Source organism: the organism of the source record quoted next, unplaced genomic scaffold, assembly GCF_019419815.1.
Source record: "Pyrus x bretschneideri cultivar Hongxiangsu unplaced genomic scaffold, Pyrus_bretschneideri_v1 Contig53, whole genome shotgun sequence".
NCBI classification, from domain to species: domain Eukaryota; kingdom Viridiplantae; phylum Streptophyta; class Magnoliopsida; order Rosales; family Rosaceae; genus Pyrus; species Pyrus x bretschneideri.
Window position 1 is genome coordinate 256087 of NW_025999791.1, and position 24760 is coordinate 280846.

General features: G+C 38.6%; 1 protein-coding gene across 1 annotated transcript; it reads left to right on the forward strand.

Moving 5' to 3' along the window:
• The first annotated feature begins 409 nt into the window (after window positions 1-409).
• On the forward strand, window positions 410-23469 carry LOC125470825. The gene is made up of 2 exons (XM_048570492.1): window positions 410-473; window positions 22390-23469. The coding sequence occupies exons 1-2, from the start codon at window positions 410-412 to the stop codon at window positions 23388-23390; spliced, it is 1065 nt and encodes a 354-aa protein (XP_048426449.1). The 3' UTR covers window positions 23391-23469.
• The last annotated feature ends 1291 nt before the right edge of the window (window positions 23470-24760 follow it).

Sequence of the window (24760 nt, forward strand, 5' to 3'; positions counted from 1 at the left end):
AGAGATCCATACTTAACTACACTGTTAAAAGGTGGTAGACTTTTTCAACAATATTTGGTAGATTCATATGCAACACTTGAAGAAGATAGGCTGGATTATATTAGACAAAATCAGAAAAATTTAAGAAGTGAAATTTACAAAGGAATTTACGATGCAATGTCAAGAAGTGACAATGATGCAAACAATTTAGGCCAAAAAATTGTGTTACCTGCTTCATACACAGGAAATCCTAGATATATGATTAATAATTATCAAGATGCTATGGCTATTTGTAGAGAATATGGTCATCCTGATTTGTTCATAACGTTTACATGCAATGTAAAGTGGTCAGAAATCATAAGAGAATTTGAAAAAAAACCAGGATACAAGCCTGAGGACAGGCCTGATATAATTTGTAGAATATTAAAAAATGAAACTTGATGATATGCTCGATTTCATTAAATCTGGAAAGCCCTTTGGACAGGTTGAGGCAAGTAAGTTTCTAAAAACTTATTTTTTTCCCTTATCTGAAATTTTTTTCCTTTTTTTTGCTTCATCAGGCTAACCCTTTTTTTTTTTTTTTTGGTTTTTGTTTGTTTCAATTATTTTTGGAAACAGATGTTTGTACAATTGAATTTCAAAAAAGAGGTTTGCCTCATTCTCATATGTTAATCTGGTTGAAATCGGATTTTAAATGTTATATGGCATCAGATATAGATTCAATTATTTCTGCTGAATTACCAGACAAATTTGTCAATCCTCAGCTTTATGAAATTGTTAACCAATTTATGATTCATGGGCCATGTGGACATATTAATCAAAATTCTCCTTGCATGTGGGAAAATAAGTGTTCCAAAAACTTTCCTAAGCCATATAAAAATGACACAATTTTTGAAGACAATGGTTTTCCTGTTTATAGGCGTCGTGATGACGATACAAAATATGTCATAAAAATGGAATCAAAATTGATAACGGTTTTGTGGTTCCTTATAACGCTGAATTACTTTTAAGATATAATGCACACATAAACGTTGAATCTTGCTATCAATCAATGCTTATAAAATATTTGTTCAAATATGTAAATAAAGGTTCAGATAGAGCACGATTAGTCATTCAACAGGATCCAAATGATGAAATATTAACGTATCTAAACTGTCGATACATATCACCTTATAAAGTTGTTTGGAGATTGTTCCAATATTCTATACATCATAGGGAACCTTCTGTGGAACGATTACTGGTGCATTTACCATTAGAACAAAATATTGTTTTTAGTGGGGATCAATCAATCCATTCAATTCTTAAACAAAATGCTTTTGACCATACAATGTTAACAAGTTGGTTTGAAATTAATAAAATTTATAGCGAAGCACGCGCACTCACTTATGCACAAATTCCTTCAAATTTTTTATATGATACGAGGAAAAAAATTTGGAAACCAAGAAAACAAAAAGGTTTAATAGGTAGAATAGCATATGTGCATCCTGCATTTGGTGAATTATATTATTTGCAAATGCTTTTGAATTTGAAAAAAGGTGCATTAAGCTTTGATGATATAAGAACTGTTAATGGTATTATACATCCTTCATATCATGCTGCCTGTCAATCATTGGGATTATTACGAGATGATAAAGAATGGGGATTATTAGGAGATGATAAAGAATGGATTGATGCTTTATCAAGTGCTGTAAATGTTGCTTCTTCCCCTCAATTGAGACAATTATTTGTTACGTTCTGCGATGTGGGAAATCCTCAAATTCTTTTTGATACTCATTGGCAAAACATGTATGATGACATTTTGTACAATTTGCGAAAAAATTTTGCAATTCCTGATATGATCATACCACAGGATGAATTAAAAAATTTTGTATTGTTTGAGTTAGAATTACTTTTTAATAATGCATCAAGTTCTTTGCCCAAATATCATTTACCAATGCCTGATGCAAAAAAAATGTTAGAAATTAAAAATAAACTTTTAAGAGAAGAATTAAATTATGATTGTTAAGAATTGTCAAAAAAACACACACTTTTAAAATCACAACTTAATCAAGGTCAAAAACTTATTTATAATTCTGTTATAGATGTTGTAGACAAGAAAAAAGGTGGACTATTTTTTGTTTATGGTCATGGAGGCACTGGGAAAACTTTCTTATGGGATGCTATTATAAGTAAGTTTAGATCTGAGAGAAAAATTGTTTTAGCTGTGGCATCATCAGGAATAGCTTCAGTAGTATTACCAGCTGGTAGAATAGCACATTCCAGATTTAAAATGCCCTTGGTCCTTACTGATTCTTCAATTTGTGCAATAAAAAAGAAAACTCACCTTGCTACATTAATCGAAAAAACAGATCTAATTATATGGGATGAAGCACCTATGAATCACAAACATTGTTTTAAGGCATTAGATAAATCTCTTTCTGACATTATGTCCCACTTAAATGGATTACAAAATAATATTCCTTTTGGTGGTAAAACTCTTTTATTAGGTGGTGACTTTCACCAAATATTACCTGTTATACCTGGAGAAGCAAAGAAGATATAATAAATGCTTCTTTGAATAGTTCTTATTTGTGGTTACATTCTAAAATTTTTTATTTAACAGAAAACATGAGATTATCAAAAAATGGATTAAGCATTGATGAAAAGAAAAAAAATCAGTGATTTCGCAAATTGGATTTTACAAATAGGTGATGGAAAAATTGGTGAAAATAGTTCAGATGATAAAGACAGATTTTTGATTCAAATACCTAAAGATTTGATAGTTCATTCTTTTGGAAATCCAATTTTATCAATTTTTTTAGCAACTTATCCCAATTTTGAAAATTCTTTTGAAAATTTTGCCTATTTGAGAGAACGTGCTATTATAACACCTCAAAACACAACTGTTGCAGATATAAATAATTATATAATAGATTTGTTACCTGGAGAACAACATGTGTTTCTAAGCTATGATTCTTTGTGTTCTTCAAATGGGAATATTGAAAATTTGGAAACATTATATCCTGTTGAATTTTTGAATAAATTGGATTTCAATGGTTTACCTACACATAACCTAATTTTGAAGATAGGAATGCCAATTATGCTATTACGTAATTTAAATCAGTCTTTAGGTTTGTGTAATGGAACTAGATTAATTATGACTCAATTATTTAGCAGAATTGTAGAGGCTTAAAATACTTACTGGAAAAAATATTGGTCACAAAGTATTCATTCCGAGAATCACTCTTGCAGCAATAGAGAATAAGTGGCCTTTTATTTTTAAAAGACGTCAATTCCCAATTAAACCGTGTTTTGCAATGACTATTAATAAGAGCCAAGGGCAATCTTTGAAACAAGTTGGTTTATATCTTCCAGAACTTGTTTTCACCCATGGACAATTATATGTAGCATTATCTAGAGTTACATCAAAAGAAGGTCTCAAAATTTTGATTCCAGATGGAGAAAATATTGCAAACAACTATACTGCAAACATAGTTTTTAAAGATATCTTGCAAAATTTGTGATCAAATTGTTTATTTAAGTGAGATGTATAAAAATGCTTATATTTTTTATGCAACATGATTAAAGTAGCTGTATATTAACATTGGTGAACAAAAACAAAAATAACAAAAAATATGAGAAACCAAGCCATTGTTCCAGTTTAAGCTTTTCATCAGTATGAAATACTTTAGTAACAGAGACTAGATATTGCTCACTGCATTTTATCTTAATTTAGCATTTTTCTCCATTCGGAATTCAAACTTTTATCATCTATAATTTCTTTTGTTTCATTGTATCCTTTCTTTTGCATTTTTCACCTTTGAAGTAAAATGTCAAATCTTCGTTTCTATTTTTTTGCAAATCTGCAGGTTGCGACAATTTTTTTTGTTAAATTTGGAGCCTGCTCATATGCTACCTCTTCAGATTATTGATAAAACAGACACATTGAGCTTAGGTGTGTTTACAACAACTATGTGTAATTTTCGATTCTTACTTTGTGTTTTATTTGAAATAAGCCTTGCCAAGTTGGTTTTATCTGTTGTGTTTATGATGGTTCAAATAAATTGGTTTTCCATGTGTGTAATTTTTTTTTTTCCTCAATTGTACATGTTTGAAACATAATCTGATATAGGTTGAGTTGCTGTTGTTCTTTCGCGTTGCTTCTAATTGGTATTTGTGGTTGCTTTACATCTTAATCGTTGTTTAACAAAGGAAACTTCAGTTGTTGTGATTGGTGTATGATGCGTTACTTATACGCACTCAAATTAAACCCTCTTTTTGACAATTGTATTATAGATATAAGTAGGGATCGTTCTAGGCCGGGGATTAGGAGGGATTGCAAAATCACTTGGATTTGACTTAAAAATGTAAAAACACAATATAAGACACCAAACTAAACCATATTTTAAAAGCACAAACTAAATTGATTTCTAACTATTATGACTCAACAAAGTAAAGGGGGATTGGATTTGGACGAATTTAAACTAAAATGGATAGATTGTAAAGAAAACAAATTGTAAATACGAATTTGATGGAATTGAATGGATGGGAAGCTAACTAAGGGGTTCATCTCCACACATGTTATACTTGCATACAAAATGATTTCTAATTGCTTTTCAATAAATCATGAATTCTCAACACCCCGGGTTAATTAGGTCCGTTTAAATTAACCGTCAAGTTTTCCTTAAGTTAATGAATTGGATGATTGCATACGACAACCCAAAGCATTCCCCACAAGTTCCCTACATGAATTGCATAATAGAGATACAAACAAGAATCATTAAGTTCTTTGAAAACCATAAGTGTTGACGAGGCATTCGTTACTATGAATTGCATGAAACTTATGCCAAGAATTTACTTAACGCGATTGTTTATAAGCAACCTCCACTACTTGTGAATATAAGTTCATAACTATTAGGTGAAACTTGCTTATATTCTAGCGTCATATTCATGCATGAAAATTAAGCGTGCACTCTCAATAAACATACATAAATAGGTTATCAATCAAATAGTTAAACAAATTGAATCCACAACTTATGAAACACAATTGGAAGTAATCAAATCATATTGTAAGCATAAACATGTATTTCGAATCCCCCCTAGCCAAGGGGGGGGTTTAGTTCCTCATACGTACAAGACAAAGAAAATTGAAATTAAACATTGGAATCAAGGAAAAGAAAACACCTAAAAATTCCAACAACTCAAACTTGAATTGTATGAACGTTTAGGCCTTTCTCCTCCTCTTTGTTGTAGTACAAGGTCTAAGGATATTGTTGGTGTGTATTGTGTATGAATGGGAATGGTTGGGTAGTGTTTTGGAGGGTTGGGGAGTGGTGGAAATAGAAGAGGGGTTGCTGGAATTGGAAGGGAACCCACGACAATCTTGCTGTTTTTGTGTTTGTTGTTGTGTGGTGAATGGAGGTTTGGAATTGAATGAATTGTGTGATGGAATTGTATGGTTTTATAGGGAGAGAATGGGTGAGAATGTGAGAGAATGTGGCTACAATGATGAAGAGAATGCATGTGAAAAACAACTAGGTTGGTTGGTGGAAAGCTGGAATTACCAAATGGGAATGCAAAGCCACAGCAAGGAAGGTGTTTTGGGTGATGGGTGCATGTGTTGGCTGATTTATTGAAGGGAATGCATGTGAGTGACAACTAGGGTGAATGATGATGAATACATGTAGATTAAAGAGGGAGAATGTGGCTGCATTGAAGGATACATGTGGCTGAAATGAAAGGGAAATGCAAAGGAAAAAGCTGGAAAGGGAAGGGTAGGTACGGCAAGGGGGATTTCTTGATGGTTTTGGGGTTGTGATGCATGTGTATGCATGTGAGTGGCAGCTAGGGTGAATGATGATGAATACATGTGGATTAAAGAGAGAATGTGGTGCAATGATGAAGTGGGAAGGTGGAAATGCAAAGGGGAAATGCTGGAAATGAAGGGGAAGGCACGGCAAGGGCTTTGTTTGGGTGCATGTATGTGTGAATGGTGGTTTTGCATGGCTTTGATGGATTGTTTGATTGGGCTAGAGGTTTTGCATGGCTCAAAGGGTTGTTTGATTGGGTTAGGCCCTTTGTTTTATGTCCAAAGTGCATACAAGACCTTCAAATTCATCCAACACTTTGGCTCCAAGCATATCCTATCCATTCCAAGCCCAATTTTGCTCCAAAATGCTCCAAAATGCATCTTTTTGCTTCCTTAGCCATATGAACCTAAAAACACACGAAAATGGCTTAAACTACTAAAACAAGTAGGAATTAACAATATAAATGCACGAAAACAAGCTAAGTAAGTCGCCTAAATATGCTCCTATCAAATTCCCCACACTTAGCTTTTGCTAGTCCTCGAGCAAAACAAAACAACAAAAGAACACGAAACTAGTCAAAATGAACAAAACACAACCTACACCTTCCAACAATGGTCTCATGGATTTTTAATGCACATGACATGTAAAAAAATCATTATCTCCACAGATTTTAGTCATCTTCACACTTAAGTACATTCTTAATCATAGTCACCACATACTAGTTCACAATTAAGCATTTAAAACCATGTTTTGAATGTAGTAACATGCTTTAGAGAATTTGCTCAATTCCTTACAAGATATGCACTCAATTTTCATTCAGATTTTCTAACTACACACCCTAATCTAGTTACATGTGAGAAGGTTGATGTAAACATGAAAACGAACACTCACATATATGTATCTCAATGGAAGCAATTTCTGAAGTTAATAAGCATGTTTAGGTATGATCTCATGAATGGAATGCTACTACTTAGATGCGAGAACCAGTGACACCATATGCTCATACCAAGTTCAAACTCCACAAATTGAAACACATAACACTCAAGATTGAAGTCACGGGTTGTAATGGGGCTTGGGGCGTGTGGATAACAAAGAAGGGATATGGAAAACAAAGGTTCTTAAGGAAATAGTGAGCAAAGCACTTGAATCAACTTAGAATTTACTTTTGAATGAAAACTCAACTTTTGAACAAAAAGAGAGAATTTAGACAATTTAGGGTCAGAATTGGTGTTTTGGACCCTTTCTTCAATATGCAACACTTAATCACTCATTCTTTCATTTTTTAAGCTCTTTTTCCTTTCTTTCTTTCTTTTCTTTTCTGTTTTTCTTTTCTTTTGAATCTCAAAACATACATAAACACTTAAGAACAAACATTCTCTCCCCCTCACTCATATTCTTTCATAATGTAACTCAAAAGGAATTCATTTAAGTCATGCTCACTATCTTTTAAGAACAAGGGTGTGGACTGTCCTAAACTAGGCTAGATGAGGATAGTGTGGGTTAACAAAGAATGTAAGCTTAACAAGGCTCAATAGGGTTAACTTAAACATATAATTAAGTAGGATACACGGCAATTTGGCTTTGGTGATGGTCACTACACAACTTCTTCTTGAATATGTGTTATGCAAATCAATAATATGCTTTGAATGAAATCGGCATGAGTTCTAGCATTTGGAACTATATGATGAAACGCCTTCTAAGTAGTAACCAAGCAAAGAATAATGAGATCATGCAACGACTTTAGAAAACAATAATGCACAGATTTTAACTCTCCAAATAACGTTTAGGCTCAAGTCTCACAAGGTTGTAGCGTTTGTTTGAGTTTCTTTCTTCAAGCATGTTACAAAAACTAATTTTTCTTTTATGATTGCATGTGAAGTCATATATTATAACCATAACCAAGCATATACCAAGAGTAAATCAAACTTTTCTCCATGTTTATAACTCTTTTTAACAGTCATGCAATTAAAAACCAAATCCTCATCATTGCGTTGGAAGGTATCCTAAGACACAAACACACAAAAACGACTCAAAACACTCTTTTTAGGCTTTTCAAAACATGTTTTTCAAATTTTTATGTGATTTTCGGAGTTATAAAACAAAACACACTAAAACACTCCAAATCAGCTTAAAAACATTTTAAAACAGCAAGGAACAACACTTGAAGTTATGGGTGATAAAATCCAACGAATTTGCATCAACATACTTAGCTACCCCCCCCCCCCCCCACACTTCAATCAAACATTGTCCTCAATGTTTTAAGCCTAAATTCACACTAAACAAAAGTAAACACATAAACAACAACTAAACATACTAAACATGGCAGAATGTATTAAACAAAGAGAAGAGTTTAGGGACGCAAATCTGGTTATGGAGTGTAAATTCCAGCTTCTCCTTGGTGATTGCATTGAGGCTTGATCTTGAGTTTTTCTACAGGCTAATCTTGAACTGAGCTGGAGGATTCTGACACATGGCAGGCAAGCACGAGGTGGAGGTGATGGCCGGTTTCTTTGTTCAATCTTTCCAATTCGTATTGAAGAGGGTTAGAGGATAACTCAACATATGCAGTTGTTGCGTTTGCTGACTATCCACAAGATTGATGTTTCCTCGTCACTCGTCTTAGCTGTTCTTCAAGTAGATGTGGTCCCTTCTCTGGAAGTGTATCAACCTTTGAAGATGACTACTCGAGAGCAACACTAGGTAAGCAACCAGGGAATAGATTCCAGGTAGTCGGTTCCAGATCGGAAGACTGACTCCAAGTGCCGGCTGATTGCTCATTTTACTTTGCCATGCGAGTAATAACAAGGACAAAGGAAAGGACAGGGAAATATCATGATATGAGATACCTTTGCTTTCGCCCTTGATGATATGAGATACTTTTGCTTTTGCAGAAGCAGCGAATGAATCAGCACATATATTTGTTGCGCTTGTCTCCACATGCTTCGATCCACCGTTTCCTCTTGCCTCATCTGTACTTCAGGCATCTGGTATCTTCTTTGGGGGATACATCAATGGTTGAATATGTGTTCTCAAGAGAAAAAGAAAACTGAGCATGTTTGAGAGGTTTGGTTGCAGCTACATTCTCGGCCGAGAAGGAAAGTCATGCGTTTTTGGGTGTATGCCTTGCCATGAATGTTGATGTATATAGGAATTGTAATGGCAAGTAGTAGTGCGGATGCGGCAATGTCCTCCACGTGTCTTCAGCTTTGTCAGAGAGCTTTTGATAAAGTGGCACGCGTTTTCTGAAAAGCCAGGATTTCGGCTTTGTCACCCACGCTTGTCAGCAAAAGTGTGTAGTTGCTTTCTTGGCCTCAACGCGTCTTCAACTTTGCACGCTTTATCTGAAAAGCCGGGATTGCGTCTGAAGAGCTGGCGAACTTTACGCAGGAAAATCCAGCTTTGAAGAGTGGTGTCTCTTCAATTCTGAATCGGTGATTGTGTCGTCTCTCCTTTTATAGAGATGATCGATCACCTCTAACATGCACACCTTGAAGATTGCCCATTCGTGAAAATCGTCTCTGGCCCGTTGAGATTTTACTCCATCCAACTCTTCTCTTTTAACTTCTTGAAAAATGGCTAACTCATCTAACCCATCGAACATTTGCTTAGATTTGAGTCTCAGCAGTGATCCGGTCGCGCCGCGTTAGGGTAAGGTATGGTGCCCGTCTTTCTTATCTTCTAATGGCCCTCTTACAGGTGAAGACTCTGTGATGACGGATGCAACAACAGCTATGATAGTAGCTCGGAACCTCCTCACTCCTAAAGATAGTCAGCTGCATTCAGGACGGTCCGATGAGTTGGCCGTTCAAGAGTCCCTAGCTCTCAGTGTTCAGTGCGCGGGCTCTGTGTCCAACATGGGCCAACGCCTACTTGCTCGCTCCCGTCAGGTTGAATCATTGATGGCAGAGGTGGAAAATCTCAAGCAAGAGATCAAACAGCTTAAGCACGAGAATAGAAGTTTGCACGTGCTTGCAAATAATTACTCGACAGGCATGAAGAGGAAGCTTGATGAGATGCAAGAATCTCAAAATCGAATTCAAAGTGACCGTCAAAGGCTTGCATATTTCTTCCAGAAGTACCTTTTTCCTGCGTCATCTAGCGTTCCATCAAGGATTGGGGCCTCGAATGATCTATCTTCGGTGCCTCCCGCTCCTATGCCTCTCGCTCCGATGCCTCTTGCTCCGATGCCTCCTGCTCCCAGAGTGTTGCCACGTAGTGGGGCTTCACGTACACAACCTTTGTGAATGCTTCATCTTTCTCTTTCTTTGTTAGATACAATTTTTTTTTCCACTTGTAATCTCTCGGAAATCAATGAACAAGCTTTGTTTTATTCACTGTATTGGGTTGCCTCCCAAGTAGCGCTTTCTTTTACGTCTTGCAGCCGGACGAGACCTTCTTTTCTCACTTAGGGCCCACAGCATGCAATGGGATCTCCTCCACAACATGCTCAATCAAGTTCTCGTAGTACGGCTCAATGAATGGGAGGGGATAGTGATCCTCCCTAATTCTGCCGTTTGGATTCCTAAAGTCCCTGTAAAAGCCCCCACCACTTTGAAATTGATTGGGTACCTGCACCAAACAAGGTAACAACATATTAGTTGAAATGGGAATCGGAATTGGGATTAGAGACTTACTAGCATATTGTAGTGAAGGTTCAAAATTGGCAGCCCTATCAACAATGTTCCCATTTGAAGTTTCAGCCATATTAGGTGGTTGTAGGGCAATCACTTCAAGTTCTTCTCCAGTGGTGGTGCTTGATACATCCTTCGTGGTAAGTGTGGATCCTTTCGGCCCTTTGTCCTTATGCACACCTACGACAAAACAAGAATGACTATCGTTAGAATTCTTAATAGAGTTATAAACATTGAATTTAATTATTTCACCACCAAATTCCATTGTTAATGCTCCCTTGGCCACATCAATCTTTGTTTGAGCTGTTTTCATGAACGGACGGCCTAGCAAGAGTGGAAATGATGGAGCATGGCTCGAATCCCCCATTTCTAAGACATAAATATCTGCAGGAAAGATGAGATGATTGACCTGCACTAAAACATCCTCAAGAACTCCCTTAGGATAAACATTAGAACGATCGGCCAATTGAATTATAACACCATCTTGTTTTAACTCACCAATATTCATAGATGCATAAATGGAATATGGCATGACATTGATTGAAGCACCTAAATCTAACATGCATTGTTCAAACTTAGTATTACCAATAACGCACGGAATTGTAAAACTACCCGGATCTTTGCATTTAGGGGGTAATTTCCTTTGTAACACAGTAGAGACATTTTCACTTACTTGAACCACCTCTTTGTTCGAAATCCTTCTCCTTGTTGTACAAAGTTCTTTTAAAAACTTAGCATACCTCGGGACTTGCTTAATCGCATCAAGGATCGGGATATTGACTTGAACTTTCTGAAAGATCTCTAGAATGTCCTTCTCGGCTTCTTCCTTCTATGATTGCCTAAACCTGTCAGGAAAGGGCACGTTTAGTGGAATAGAACTAGAAAAAGTCGAATTAGGACTTACCTTGGTGGTTTGGGATGGTTTAGGAGGACTAGATGAATTCGGCAAGGTTTGGTCATCCTTGGCCGTGGGCTTTGCTCCCTGTGCTTCTTCTTGCAGCAACTTGTCCTCCTCGTCTTGACTTGATTTGGATGTTTTTGAGTTCGTTCCAACCTGTGTACCACTTCTCAACATGATGGCTTTAGCGGTTTCAAATCCTCCCTTTGGGTTCATAACGGTTGAACTAGGCAATCTGCCTTGTTCTCTAATTTGCCCCATAAATTCGGCAATTTGACCCATTTGCTTCTCCAAATTGGCCACCCGTTTGTCTTGGATTTGTCTCTCCTTATTTTGAGTTTGTACTTCCTGCGTCAAAGTAGTAAGTAACTTAACAACTTGATCATTATCCAAAGACATACCTGAGGTTGTTGGGGCAGATTGCACTTGGTTTTGATTGGGGACGAATGGCTTTGTATAAAAGCCCGGTGGTTGCTGCCTAAATCCTCCTTGGGGTTGTTGAGGATCCCGCCATTTGAAATTTGGATGGTCCCTCCACCCCGGATTGTAGGTATTCGAGTATGGATCATGGCGTGGTTGATTTTGGTTCCCAAAACCCACGAAATTGGCAGATTCCCAACCCCCATTCTCAATTAATTTAGGGCATTGATCGTTGGCATGTCCTTGCATAGAGCACACGCCACACACACTTGGTCCATGAATCTTCATTCCCTCGGCCAACTGAGAAACAATAGAAGTAAGGTTAGCTAATTGAGATTGAATATTGGATTGAGAACTTATCTCATTCAATTGTTGCCGTAGGGGGTTCCCTTTGCCCAAGTCTTTCATATTGTTGTGCATTTAGAGCATGGTTTGCAATTAGGGTCTTGGCTGCCATAGGAGTTTTGTCCACTAATGCACCTCCCGCCGAAGCATCGAGCATTTGCCTTTCAATGGGAAGAAGGCCCTCATAGAAGTATTGAAGGAGAAGCTCTTCCTTCATTTGATGTTGAGGACATGATGCAACAAGGGCTTTAAAACACTCATAGTATGCCGGAAAAGATTCTCCTTGACTTTGTTGAATTCCGCTAATTTTCTTCCTCAAGAGAATGACTCTTGAAGTAGGGAAAAACTTCTCCAAGAACGCTCTCTTCATGCTTTCCCAAGAAGTCATTGTCCCGGGTGCCAATTCATAAAGCCAATCCTTAACCTTTTCCACAAGAGAGAATGTAAAAGCTTTCATCTTCAAAATATTCCCATCAACATTAATGGGTGTCATGCTTGAGCATACAACTTCAAACTCCTTCAAATGCTTGTTTGGATCTTCCATGGACAGCCCATGGTACTTAGGAATATGATGCAGCAAGCTTGACTTCAATTCGAACTCATCGGTCTTGCCTAGAGCCGCCCTAGGATATTGAATACATAGGGGTGCGGCATTGTCCAATCCCGAAGCGGAAATCTCCTTGATTGTTCGGTTGTCCGCTGCCATGTCTACTTCACCCACTGTTGTCTTGGGTTTCTCTTCTTCAGATTCAGAAACGGACTCGGAGCTTTCACTTGATTCGCTAGGTTCTGGGTTCTTTCTCTTTCGTCTCAATTCTCGCTCGAAATCGGCGTCAAAGTTCGAGATATGTTCACGAATTGGATGAGAACTCCGACTCATAAACTAGTACCTAAAACAAGAAACAAAACAAGATTAAGAATCTGGAATAAAATAAAAACAAAAGAAAATAAAACAATCCAAGAGATTAGCAAAGTTGCTAATCCCCGGCAACGGTGCCAAAATTTGATGCGTTACTTATACGCACTCAAATTAAACCCTATTTTTGACAATTGTATTATAGATATAAGTAGGGATCGTTCTAGGCCGGGGATTAGGAGGGATTGCAAAATCACTTGGATTTGACTCAAAAACGTAAAAACACAATATAAGACACCAAACTAAACCATATTCTAAAAACACAAACTAAATTGATTTCTAACTACTATGACTCAACAAAGTAAATGGGGATTGGATTTGGACGAATTTAAACTAAAATGGATAGATTGTAAAGAAAACAAATTGTAAATACGAATTTGATGGAATTGAATGGATGGGAAGCTAGCTAAGGGTTTCATCTCCACACATGTTATACTTGCATACAAAATGATTTCTAATTGCTTTTCAATAAACCATGAATTCTCAACAGCCCGGGTTAATTAGGTCCGTTTAAATTAACCGTCAAGTTTTCCTTAAGTTAATGAATTGGATGATTGCATACGACAACCCAAAACATTCCCCACAAGTTCCCTACATGAATTGCATAATAGAGATACAAACAAGAATCATTAAGTTCTTTGAAAACCATAAGTGTTGACGAGGCATTCGTTACTATGAATTGCATGAAACTTATGCCAAGAATTTACTTAACGCGATTGTTTATAAGCAACCTCCACTACTTGTGAATATAAGTTCATAACTATTAGGTGAAACTTGCTTATATTCTAGCGTCATATTCATGCATGAAAATTAAGCGTGCACTCTCAATAAACATACATAAATAGGTTATCAATCAAATAGTTAAACAAATTGAATCCACAACTTATGAAACGCAATTGGAAGTAATCAAATCATATTGTAAGCATAAACATGTATTTCGAATCCCCCCTAGCCAAGGGGGGGTTTAGTTCCTCATACGTACAAGACAAAGAAAATTGAAATTAAACATTGGAATCAAGGAAAAGAAAACACCTAAAAATTCCAACAACTCAAACTTGAATTGTATGAACGTTTAGGCCTTTCTCCTCCTCTTTGTTGTAGTACAAGGTCTAAGGATATTGTTGGTGTGCATTGTGTATGAATGGGAATGGTTGGGTAGTGTTTTGGAGGGTTGGGGAGTGGTGGAAATAGAAGAGGGGTTGCTGGAATTGGAAGGGAACCCACGACAATCTTGCTGTTTTTGTGTTTGTTGTTGTGTGGTGAATGGAGGTTTGGAATTGAATGAATTGTGTGATGGAATTGCATGGTTTTATAGGGAAAGAATGGGTGAGAATGTGAGAGAATGTGGCTGCAATGATGAAGAGAATGCATGTGAAAAACAGCTAGGTTGGTTGGTGGAAAGCTGGAATTGCCAAATAGGAATACAAAGCCACGGCAAGGAAGGTGTTTTGGGTGATGGGTGCATGTGTTGGCTGATTTATTGAAGGGAATGCATGTGAGTGACAACTAGGGTGAATGATGATGAATACATGTGGATTAAAGAGGGAGAATGTGGCTGCATTGAAGGATACATGTGGCTGAAATGAAAGGGAAATGCAAAGGGAAAAGCTGGAAAGGGAAGGGTAGGTACTGCAAGGGGGATTTCTTGATGGTTTTGGGGTTGTGATGCATGTGTATGCATGTGAGTGGCAGCTAGGGCGAATGATGATGAATACATGTGGATTAAAGAGGGAGAATATGGTGCAATGATGAAGTGGGAAGGTGGAAATGCAAAGGGGAAATGCTGGAAATGAAGGGGAAGGCACAGCAAGGGCTTTGTTTGGGTGCATGTGTGTGTGAATGGTGGTTTTGCATGGCTTTGATGGATTGTTTGATTGGGCTAGAGGTTTTGCATGGCTCAAAGGGTTGTTTGATTGGGCTAGGCCCTTTGTTTTATGTCCAAAGTGCATACAAGGCCTTCAAATTCGTCCAACACTTTGGCTCCAAGCATATGCTATCCATTCCAAGCCCAATTTTGCTCCAAAATGCTCCAAAATGCATCTTTTTGCTTCCTTAGCCATATGAACCTAAAAACACACGAAAATGGCTTAAACTACTAAAACAAGTAGGAATTAACAATATAAATGCACGAAAACAAGCTAAGTAAGTCGCCTAAATATGCTCTTATCAGTGTATATGATTGTTTCAGATTTTAGTCATTTTTTAAAAAGACAAACTCAGTGTGCTTTCCACTTATTTTTTTTCCAGTTGTCTTCATTATTGGTTTCAATCAATGCTGCGCAACGAAATAACTTTGGATTTTATTTGCACCCTCCCTCCATCTTCAGAGGAGGGGCAAATTTCTTCAAGCCTTGATTTCATAGCGTTTTGTCTAAACATATAAATTGCGTTTTAAGTGTTTTATCCTAATGTATTTTACGATCCTTGCTGCAAAACCTTGATAATCAGACTCTACTTTAATCTCCAATGTCAGAATTCGGATCAGTCTCGAAGAGCTTTGTGCATATACCCCTTTCAAGGTACAATGTTTACCGATTTCAAGTTTTTGATTTTCCTGTGAATTTAAATGGGTTTACAATTTTATTATTAATTTACTGAGGTTGGGCGATCATTTTGGCTTCTAGATTAGTTAAACATTTTTTTTGTCTTTGTTTTTTTCTTTGTGTACTTTTAGTTAGATTGAAGTGTTCTTTTCAATTTAAGATTTAATTGAAGTGATCTAAAATGCTTTTACCCAATTATTTTTTGGGATTTCATTTAAGAGTATTATACCTTTTTAATTTTCATTTATACAAATAATGAACAAATGGTAACGATTGGAAGGCAGATGGGTGCACAACTGAGAGCAAGATTGAAAAAAAAAGAAGTAAAATTCAATTGAATCCTTAATGCACTCCTAAATAACACATTGAGAAGTTTAAGGTATATGTTTTCTACCCAACTATAAGAAAAAAATTGCATCTTTTTAATACTTATCGACTCTTGAAGCAGCACAATTTTCTCTATACGACTACTACAACAACCATTAACTATGCTACGTTATATTTCCCAATGTTCGCAACTAAATTTGATTACACAACCTTGCTGCAGGTATACCACAGATTACATCACTCCCCACAAAGGTTTTGTTTCTTTTTCTTATTATACTCTCTAATCCACTAATATTACGATACATTACCCTTTTCTTGCTCATGCATAAAAAATAAAAATATAAACAAAAAAACCAGCTTAAAAAACTAATTTCTATTCATCTTCTTCGTTGTATGGTTAAGCTTACAGAAAACCTCTTATAGGTATCGTCTAAATCCTCAATCACAATACAATGATTTAATGGTATGTTTTCCTAATTTTCTTTCTTGCTGAGTTTTCATTTAAATTCAATATTTACTAACCTTTCTCTTCAGGGGAATTGGTTACTACCAATGTACATACCGACTGTCTTCTTTTTACCTAATCTGAATACAAGCCTTATTCCTTGCTTGACCATTGATAACTTAAGTTGGACATATGTATAAAGTATATCTTCAATCAGAGTACCTGCATTTATACTTATATGTGTCCAGCTTAAACCTTTCATTGGACAAACAACCGGTTAGCCATGTGTTCACAATAGGTCAAAAGAAGAAAGTGATTGTGTATAAATAGGTAGCACCAATTCCTCTAAAGAGAAAAGATGGAAGTGATGATTGAACTAAAATACATCAGCAAACTGTGTCTCTGTATTGTAAAGAGACACCAAACTCGATATATTGGATCCATCTTTTTACACATCATTTCACTTTTCAATATGTTTGATTTAATTCTGCCATTTGCACCAAAATACCTAAACAATGAGACCAAATTTTAAAGCAAAAAAATGGTATGTGTCATATTTTTATTTTTCTATTCCTTCACTTTTATACAGACTTTCGTTTGAATACCATTATTTTCACAAGCCCTTATACACATTTGATTCAAACTTCATCATTCTTTACATATCTGTCTATATTATACTCACATTTTGTAATCCCGCAGCAACGCGAGGGCACTACTCCTAGTAAGTACTATTGGAGCAAAACTCCTTTAAGTGAATCAAGTTTTTATTTTACGTCCCGCTCCAAGAATTTTTTTATTTGGTCCAAGGAAAAGTGGTATTTGCCTGGTCCAAGGGAAAAGTGGCATTTGCCTGGTCCAAGACATTGTATACTGCCGACTAGGTGGATGGTGCAAGGAAAAGTGGCATTTGCCTGATCCAAGACTCTGTATACTGCCGGCCGACTTGGTGGATGGAAATCGTTAGACTAATCTTTGATACTTGGGACTCAAGATTGCAGCCAGGAAGTCGTGGTAAGATTCAATGTAGGGTTTAGGGTTTAGGTGGATGGTGCAAGGAAAAGTGGCATTTGCCTGGTCCAAGACTCTGTATACTGCCGGCCGACTAGGTGGATGGAAATCGTTAGACTAATCTTTGATACTTGGGACTCAAGATTGCAGCCAGGAAGTCGTGGTCAGATTCGATGTATAGTGTGTGGCCTAAACCGAAAGCAGAAAACAGACAAAGATTTCTATACTTAAACCAATTATGAAACGTAAACTGGATCAATACTATTTCAGATATGACAAGTCCTTTGAATTATAGAAAAGAGAAAAGACAAACATACGACAAGTTGTACTTGGCCAATTTTGAAACGTAAACTCGATTAATACTACTTCATATCTGACAAGTCCTTTGAATTAAACAAAAGAGAAAAGACAAACACTTGACAAGTCCTTTGAATTAAACAAAAGAGAAAAGACAAACATATGACAAGTCAAGGGAATCACTAATTTATTATAATTAGAAGGTGATTAGCTATATAGCCGTGGATTAGGGTTTGATTAGGGTTTCGGGCAGAAAATTTACATGTTTAAATTATTTTACTGTATTGCTAGAGCCGTTTTGTATGTTTTTGTCAAAACCCTCATCTACATAGGGCTTTTAATCGAAAATATTTGTTAGAACTTACAACTTAATTAGAACTAGAACTTGGTATGTGCTTTAAATTATTTAAAAGCAACCAAACGAACTTTTAATCAAGTTCATGATGTTAATTTTATATTTATTTTTTATATCATCAAAATTAATATCGGCGATGTTTTGTTATTTTATTTTTTATTTTATTTATTTATTTTTTGGAAGTGGGGTCCCATAAGGATCACCAACGACGAACTTTTATTAAAACAAACACACTTAAAAGCCAAATAAAGACCCAATTTATTCCTAGAAACAAACAAAGAACGGGCCAAAAAAAACAAAGAAAACAAAGAAAAAGAGCCCAACAACAATGAAGCCCAAACAAAAATGAACAACTGAGAACCATCCACTGTGGTTGTCATCGTCGATTAGAGAATTAGCCAGCCACCCGATCCTCCATCCACCGCATATCATCCCCTCCACAGGCGCCACCTGCACACAGCCAACAACAAGAGACAGTCGACGAGAGAGAAGCCAACCATCAGAAAGAAGCTCCGAGAAATTCCCAAGCAACACCACCGAAAATGGCAGACAACAAGGAGAACGTAGTGGTGTGGGAGACACCCGAGCCACATATATACAACACCAGAACTCTACACACGAATTCAACAGAAAACTGTAGACATCAAAATTTCGGTGAAATAAATGTTGACCAATAATTAAAATTTCAGCGCTCACGTATCACATAAATTTTACATGTAGCGTGTGCCTCAACGAAAAATCGAAATAAATTGGAAAAGTCATCAAATATGACACGTGTCAATACCTGGCAGAAATGATTTATTTCATCTGATTATTTAAATCCAAAAATCAAGTTTTGGAATTCTATAAATAGGAGGCCAAAGGCATTCATAAGGAAGAAAAGAAAGAAAGGAAGAAAGAAAGAAAGGAAGAAAGGAAGAAGCTTTGAAACTCTAAAGCTCTCAAGCAAATCCCGAAGGATCAAGAAAGCACTCTTCGTTCTTCGTCAAATCCTCCTTCAAGATCAAGCCCCGACGGCCCTTGAAGAACTTCCACCAATTCAAGATCAAGCCCCGACGGCCCTTGAGGAAAGTGTTCATCGTTCATCATCCATCAACCTTCAAGATCAAGCCCCAACGGCCCTTGAAGAACTTCCACCAACTCAAGATCAAGCCCCGACGGCCCTTGAGGAAAGTGTTCATCGTTCATCATCCATCAACCTTCAAGATCAAGCCCCAACGGCCCTTGAAGAACTTCCACCAACTCAAGATCAAGCCCCGACGGCCCTTGAAGAAAGAGTTCATCGTTCATCATCCATCAACCTTCAAGATCAAGCCCCAACGGCCCTTGAAGAACTTCCACCAACTCAAGATCAAGCCCCGACGGCCCTTGAAGAAAGTGTTCATCGTTCATCATCCATCAACCTTCAAGATCAAGCCCCAACGGCCCTTGAAGAACTTCCACCAACTCAAGATCAAGCCCCAACGGCCCTTGAAGATTCATTCATCATCCGTTCATCCTTAGATCAAGCCCCGACGGCCCTTTGGATCAACAACCTCAACAAATCCACACATCCAATCGTTCTTCAAGATTAAGCCCAAAAGCCCTTGAAGATCCGCTCATCCGTTCACCTTCAAGATCAAGCCCTAACGGCCCTTGAAAAACTCCCACCATTCTTCAAGATCAAGCCCAACGCCCCTTGAAGATTCATTCATCAACTGTTCATCCTCAGATCAAGCCCCCGACGGCCCTTTGGATCAGCAACTCATCCACAAACCTACACCCTACGAAGATAGAATCAGAGGACCAAATTACAAATAGATTGTAACCCCAAAATCTTTAATAAAAAATATATATTTTGTACACGTATTCTTGTCGCTTGTTTCAGGAATTTCTCGTGTTTACAAATTTGGCACGCCCGGTGGGACAATCTCTACCTCTCATCTCTATCCTCAAATCATCAAAAAACGCAAATGGCATCAAGAAAGGATCAAGCTGTTCCTGCAATCAAAGCAAAGAACAAAAACATCATCGCCGCAAGTGGTGATATTTCGGGCATCATAACCCGAAGTAAGGCAAGAGATTTTTTTGCCGCGGCTTCCGCCCCTGCATTAACTCTGTCAAAGGAACAAGAGCACCTGAGGTACGAGCCTGTGATCACCCTGGCCTCGCTAAGGGCATCAAGGGGGGAAAGCCCGAGGAAATACTCAGAGTCCCTACTCTCCGACGCTGATTCGAGCAGCAGTACAACCATGCAAGTCATGACCACGGGAGCAACTTCAATCGAGGAGCAGCTATCTCAGATGAATGAAGCAATCGCAAAGCTCACACGAACTGTGGAAGAGAAAGACTTGCAGATTGCCGCACTTGTCAACCAACTAGATGCGCTGCTCGACGTGAAAGTCGACCCAATGGTTGGCCTATTAAAGAAAGAAGGCGACGAAGAGGAGGAGCCACCAGTGGAGAAAGTCGAAGAGAAGCCGAAGCTAGACCAAGCCACGACATCCATGGGATCTCTCTCTATCCAGCAACTACAGGAGATGATTGCAAGCACTATCAAGACACAGTACGAAGGAAGCTCGCATGACTCCGTACTGTACTCAAAGCCTTACTCCAAGAAGATTGATGCTTTGAAGATGCCAAGGGGTTATCAGCCCCCAAAATTCATGCAGTTCGATGGAAAAGGCAACCCGAAGCAACATGTCGCCCATTTCATTGAGACTTGCAACAATGCTGGGACAGAGGGAGACTACCTCGTCAAACAGTTCGTGCGTTCGCTGAAAAGTAACGCTTTTGACTGGTACACTGACCTCGAACCTGAGTCTATCAACAGTTGGGACCAGCTAGAAAAGGAATTCCTCAACCGTTTCTACAGCACTCGTCGTACTGTAAGCATGCTAGAGCTGACCAGCATGAAACAGTGGAAAGATGAACCTGTCGTCAACTACATAAATAGATGGCGTTCTTTAAGTCTGGATTGCAAAGATCGGCTTTCTGAAACCTTTGCCATTGAGATGTGCGTTCAAGGCATGCAGTGGGGACTACACTACATCCTTCAAGGCATCAAACCACGAACATTTGAGGAGTTAGCCACCCGCGCCCATGACATGGAGTTAAGCATCAACCGTCATGGGAAGAAAGAACAGATCGCCGACTACAAGAATGACAAAGTTTTGGGGCCAAAGGTGGATAAGGCTACGTGGAAACCCACCAAGGAAGCAATGACGGTCAACACAACTCCAGTCAAAATCCCTACACGAAGCAAGGCAATTCAAACCGAAGCTTTTCGTGATCAAGAGATACGTAGACGCACTTTGAAGGAGCTTGAAGAGAAGACTTATCCATTCCCCGACTCTGACGTGGTTGCCATGTTGAAGGACTTGCTTGACAAAAAGGTGATCGACCTACCTGAGTGCAAACGGCCAGAAGATATGAACCGTACTGACAGTCCAAGGTACTGTAAATTCCACCGCTTCATTAGTCATCCGACGGAAAAGTGCTTTGTGCTAAAAGATCTCATCATGAAGTTGGATCAGAAAGGGCTCATCGAGCTAGATCTTAATGATGTGGTGAAGTCAAACTATACCACCGTCACTTCTGGCTCTTTGAACTCAAAATCTTCACCTCAACCGCTGGGGGCATGTTCCAAAACCATGTTAGTTAAATCAAGTGAAGTTGAAGGGTGGACTTATGTCACTCCAAAGAAAATGCACAAGAAACATAGGTCTACTCCACAAGTTCACCAATCGGAAAGGGGGCAAAGCCGCTACCGTCAACCTTCAAAGCTACATGAAAGTGTTGAGGATGGTGAAGTTATGACACAAAGATCGTCCGTTGCCATCACAATGCGCGATTTCTTCCCCAAAGACTTCTTCAATCACTCAGTCAAGACTCCTTGCTATGAAGATTGCAAGGAATGCCCCTCTAAGATTGTTTGACAAATTCAAAGAAAAGCTCCTCGTTCGCACGAGCCTAAAAGGCGACGACCAAAGCTCCTTGTCCGCACGAGCATAAAAGGCGACAACAAAACGCTCCTTGCCTGCATGAGCTGAAAATGCAAACGGCACCAAGATGCTCCTGGCCCGCAAGAGCATAAACTGTGTACGGCAAAATCATCATCAAAATCATCATCAAAATCATCATTCATTTGAACTACGTTACGACTTGATCTCTTCTCTGGAAGAGTACGTAGGCAACTTGAAACTTCAAGTACAGTCACATCAAAATAAATAAATAAATGTTTCATTAAAGAAAGTCAATTTTATTACAAAAGAAAAGAAAAAAAATATATATATATATATATATATATATAATTATACATATGTTATTATGTAAAATATATATTCTCTATCCTGTAAAAAAAAAAAAAAAAAAAAAAATTCAGCAAGTCCTTAAAGTCTAAGCCCAGCGGCCGAATCGGCCTGGTCATTAAAAGCTTTCCAAGTCACCATTTGCAGCTCCTCGGCCCAAGTCACCATCTTCTTCTCTCTTTCTGCTTTGCTGTCTTCTCTCTCTCATCAATCCAATCCCACCACCCTTTTCCTCAGGCGTCTTGGTAAACGCCATCTTCCTCCAAATTCCGAACAGAACCGCCGCCCTGCTCGTGAAAGCCGCGATGAGGATTCAGAAGCAGTCGGCGAATTCTAAACCAAAAACCCAGAACAAAAATCACGGGTTCGGGCTATTCGGGTCGTTTTTGAAGAGGTTAACGAATCGGAATCGGACCCGAAAGCGGGAAGTCCACGGCGAGGGTGGGGTTCAGGTCTCGGTGAATGACATTCTGCGGTGGGATTCGACAGTCGGGAGGAGAAAGATTTCTTCCGATCAGGTGGAGGAAAAGGTTGAGTCTTGTTTGGAAGTTGAGGACAAAAGTGCTTCTCTGATAAGCATTAGGAGGCCCAGCAGTGCGGTGTGGTCCGAAACCAATGAAGCCACTTCAAGCAGCTGCAGCCAGTCTGAGGAGGACACAGCCGATACAGATTATGCTTGTAATTGTGAAAAGCTTATTGCTTTTTGCGAAAACCCTTTCCGTTTCGTCCTCCAACCAACCCCCCCTCCGTCCGGCAGCCGGACGCCGGAGTTCACGTCGCCGGTGACGTCCCCTAGTCTCCACAAACAAGAGGAGGGGTTGAAGAAGTCCCAAGCAGAAGTGGAGGAGGAGGAAGAGAAGGAACAATGCAGTCCTGTTTCTGTATTGGACCCTCCGTTCCAAGACGACGACGAGGCACGTGACCGTGACGGTGAGGACGATGACGACGAAGACGGTTGTGATTTGGAGTGCAGCTATGCCAATGTACCAGAGGAGGAACTTTATGCAATTGGTTTTCTCCAGGGAGGACACTGGGAGGGTTCTAAAATACAACCCAACCACAAAGGAAACAACTGTTCTTCAGAGGAATATCCGATTTCCAAATGGTCTGTCCCCAAGCAAGGATGGTTCCTTCTTTCTCTTTTGTGAAGGAGCCGTGGGCAGATTACGCAAGTACTGGTTGAAAAGTGAAAAAGCAGGAACTTCAGAAGTATTTGCACTGCCGCCGGAATTTGTACACTCATATTTGTGCTGCAATTCCTCCAGCTTCTCCTTTCCCTCTGACAGGAAGCCCGCTGTGGTGAACTGGATCGAAGGTCGTGGAAAATCGGTGGTCTGCGAGGCTGTGCTCAATGGTGATGGTGGAGCTTCTTCCTCTGTCTCCTCACGCTGCCAACAAATCTCAAGCTCGTCACTCTGGCCACCATGATCAAAATCAACGAAGAGCTTCATTGACCGCTGTCAAACGACTAGCCGGTCTTCAAACTCGACGCCTTACACTCTGTCTCAAGCTCTGGTTGCTTCTGCACCTCCGCCATGGCTGCTGCCTTTGAATGTGATCAACAAAATCAAAGTTTGTCAACTCACACCCAAAGATCTCATCCGTCTGCTTGCCTTTGCTGCTGCCTTTGAATGTCATTGACAAAATCAAGGTTTGTCAACTCACACCTAAAGACCTCCTCCGTCTTCTCTCGGACTCGCCTGGGTTTTCACCCACGAACTCAGCCTTGCAGATGGCCTTATAAAGAAAAAAAAAAAAAGTAGCAATGATTATGCCGGGAAGCATATTTCAAAAGAATAATAAAAAAAATATATATATATATATATGTATAATAAAAACAATGATTGTGCTTCTGGAACCATGTGAAAAAAAAAAATAAAAAAAAAATATATATATAATAAAAAAGAAAGAAAAAAAATGATGGTGGTGCTTCTGGCACCATCTGAAATATATATATATATATATATATATATATATATATATATATATATATAAATGAATGGTGGATCAGCGCCACCGAAAGCAAAGAAAAGAAAAAAAAATGGTGATGGACGGTGATGTATATGTTTTATCTGTATTTAGCATAATACACTAAATAAAACAAAGCATGTTCATTGATTCTCGAGAAATTACAAATGTGTACAAAAAAAAAAAAAAAAAAAGAAAAAAAGAAAAAAAAAAACAAGTTGAAGCTTTCACAAAGGATGTGTACGTGAAGCCCCACTACGTGGCAACACTCTCAGAGCAGGAGGCATCGGAGCAGAAGGCATCGGAGCAAGAGGCATCGGAGATAGAGCATTCGAGGCCTCAATACTTGGCGGAACGCTGGATGACCCAGGAAAGAGGTGCCTCTGGAAGAAAGCTGCAAACCGTTGACGATCATCAAGCTCATCAAGCTTCCTCTTCATGCCCGACGAATAGTTATTTGCAAGCACATGCAAACTTCTATTCTCGTACTTAAGCTGTTTAATCTCCTGCTTAAGATCTTCCACCTCTGCCATCAATGATTCCACCTGAC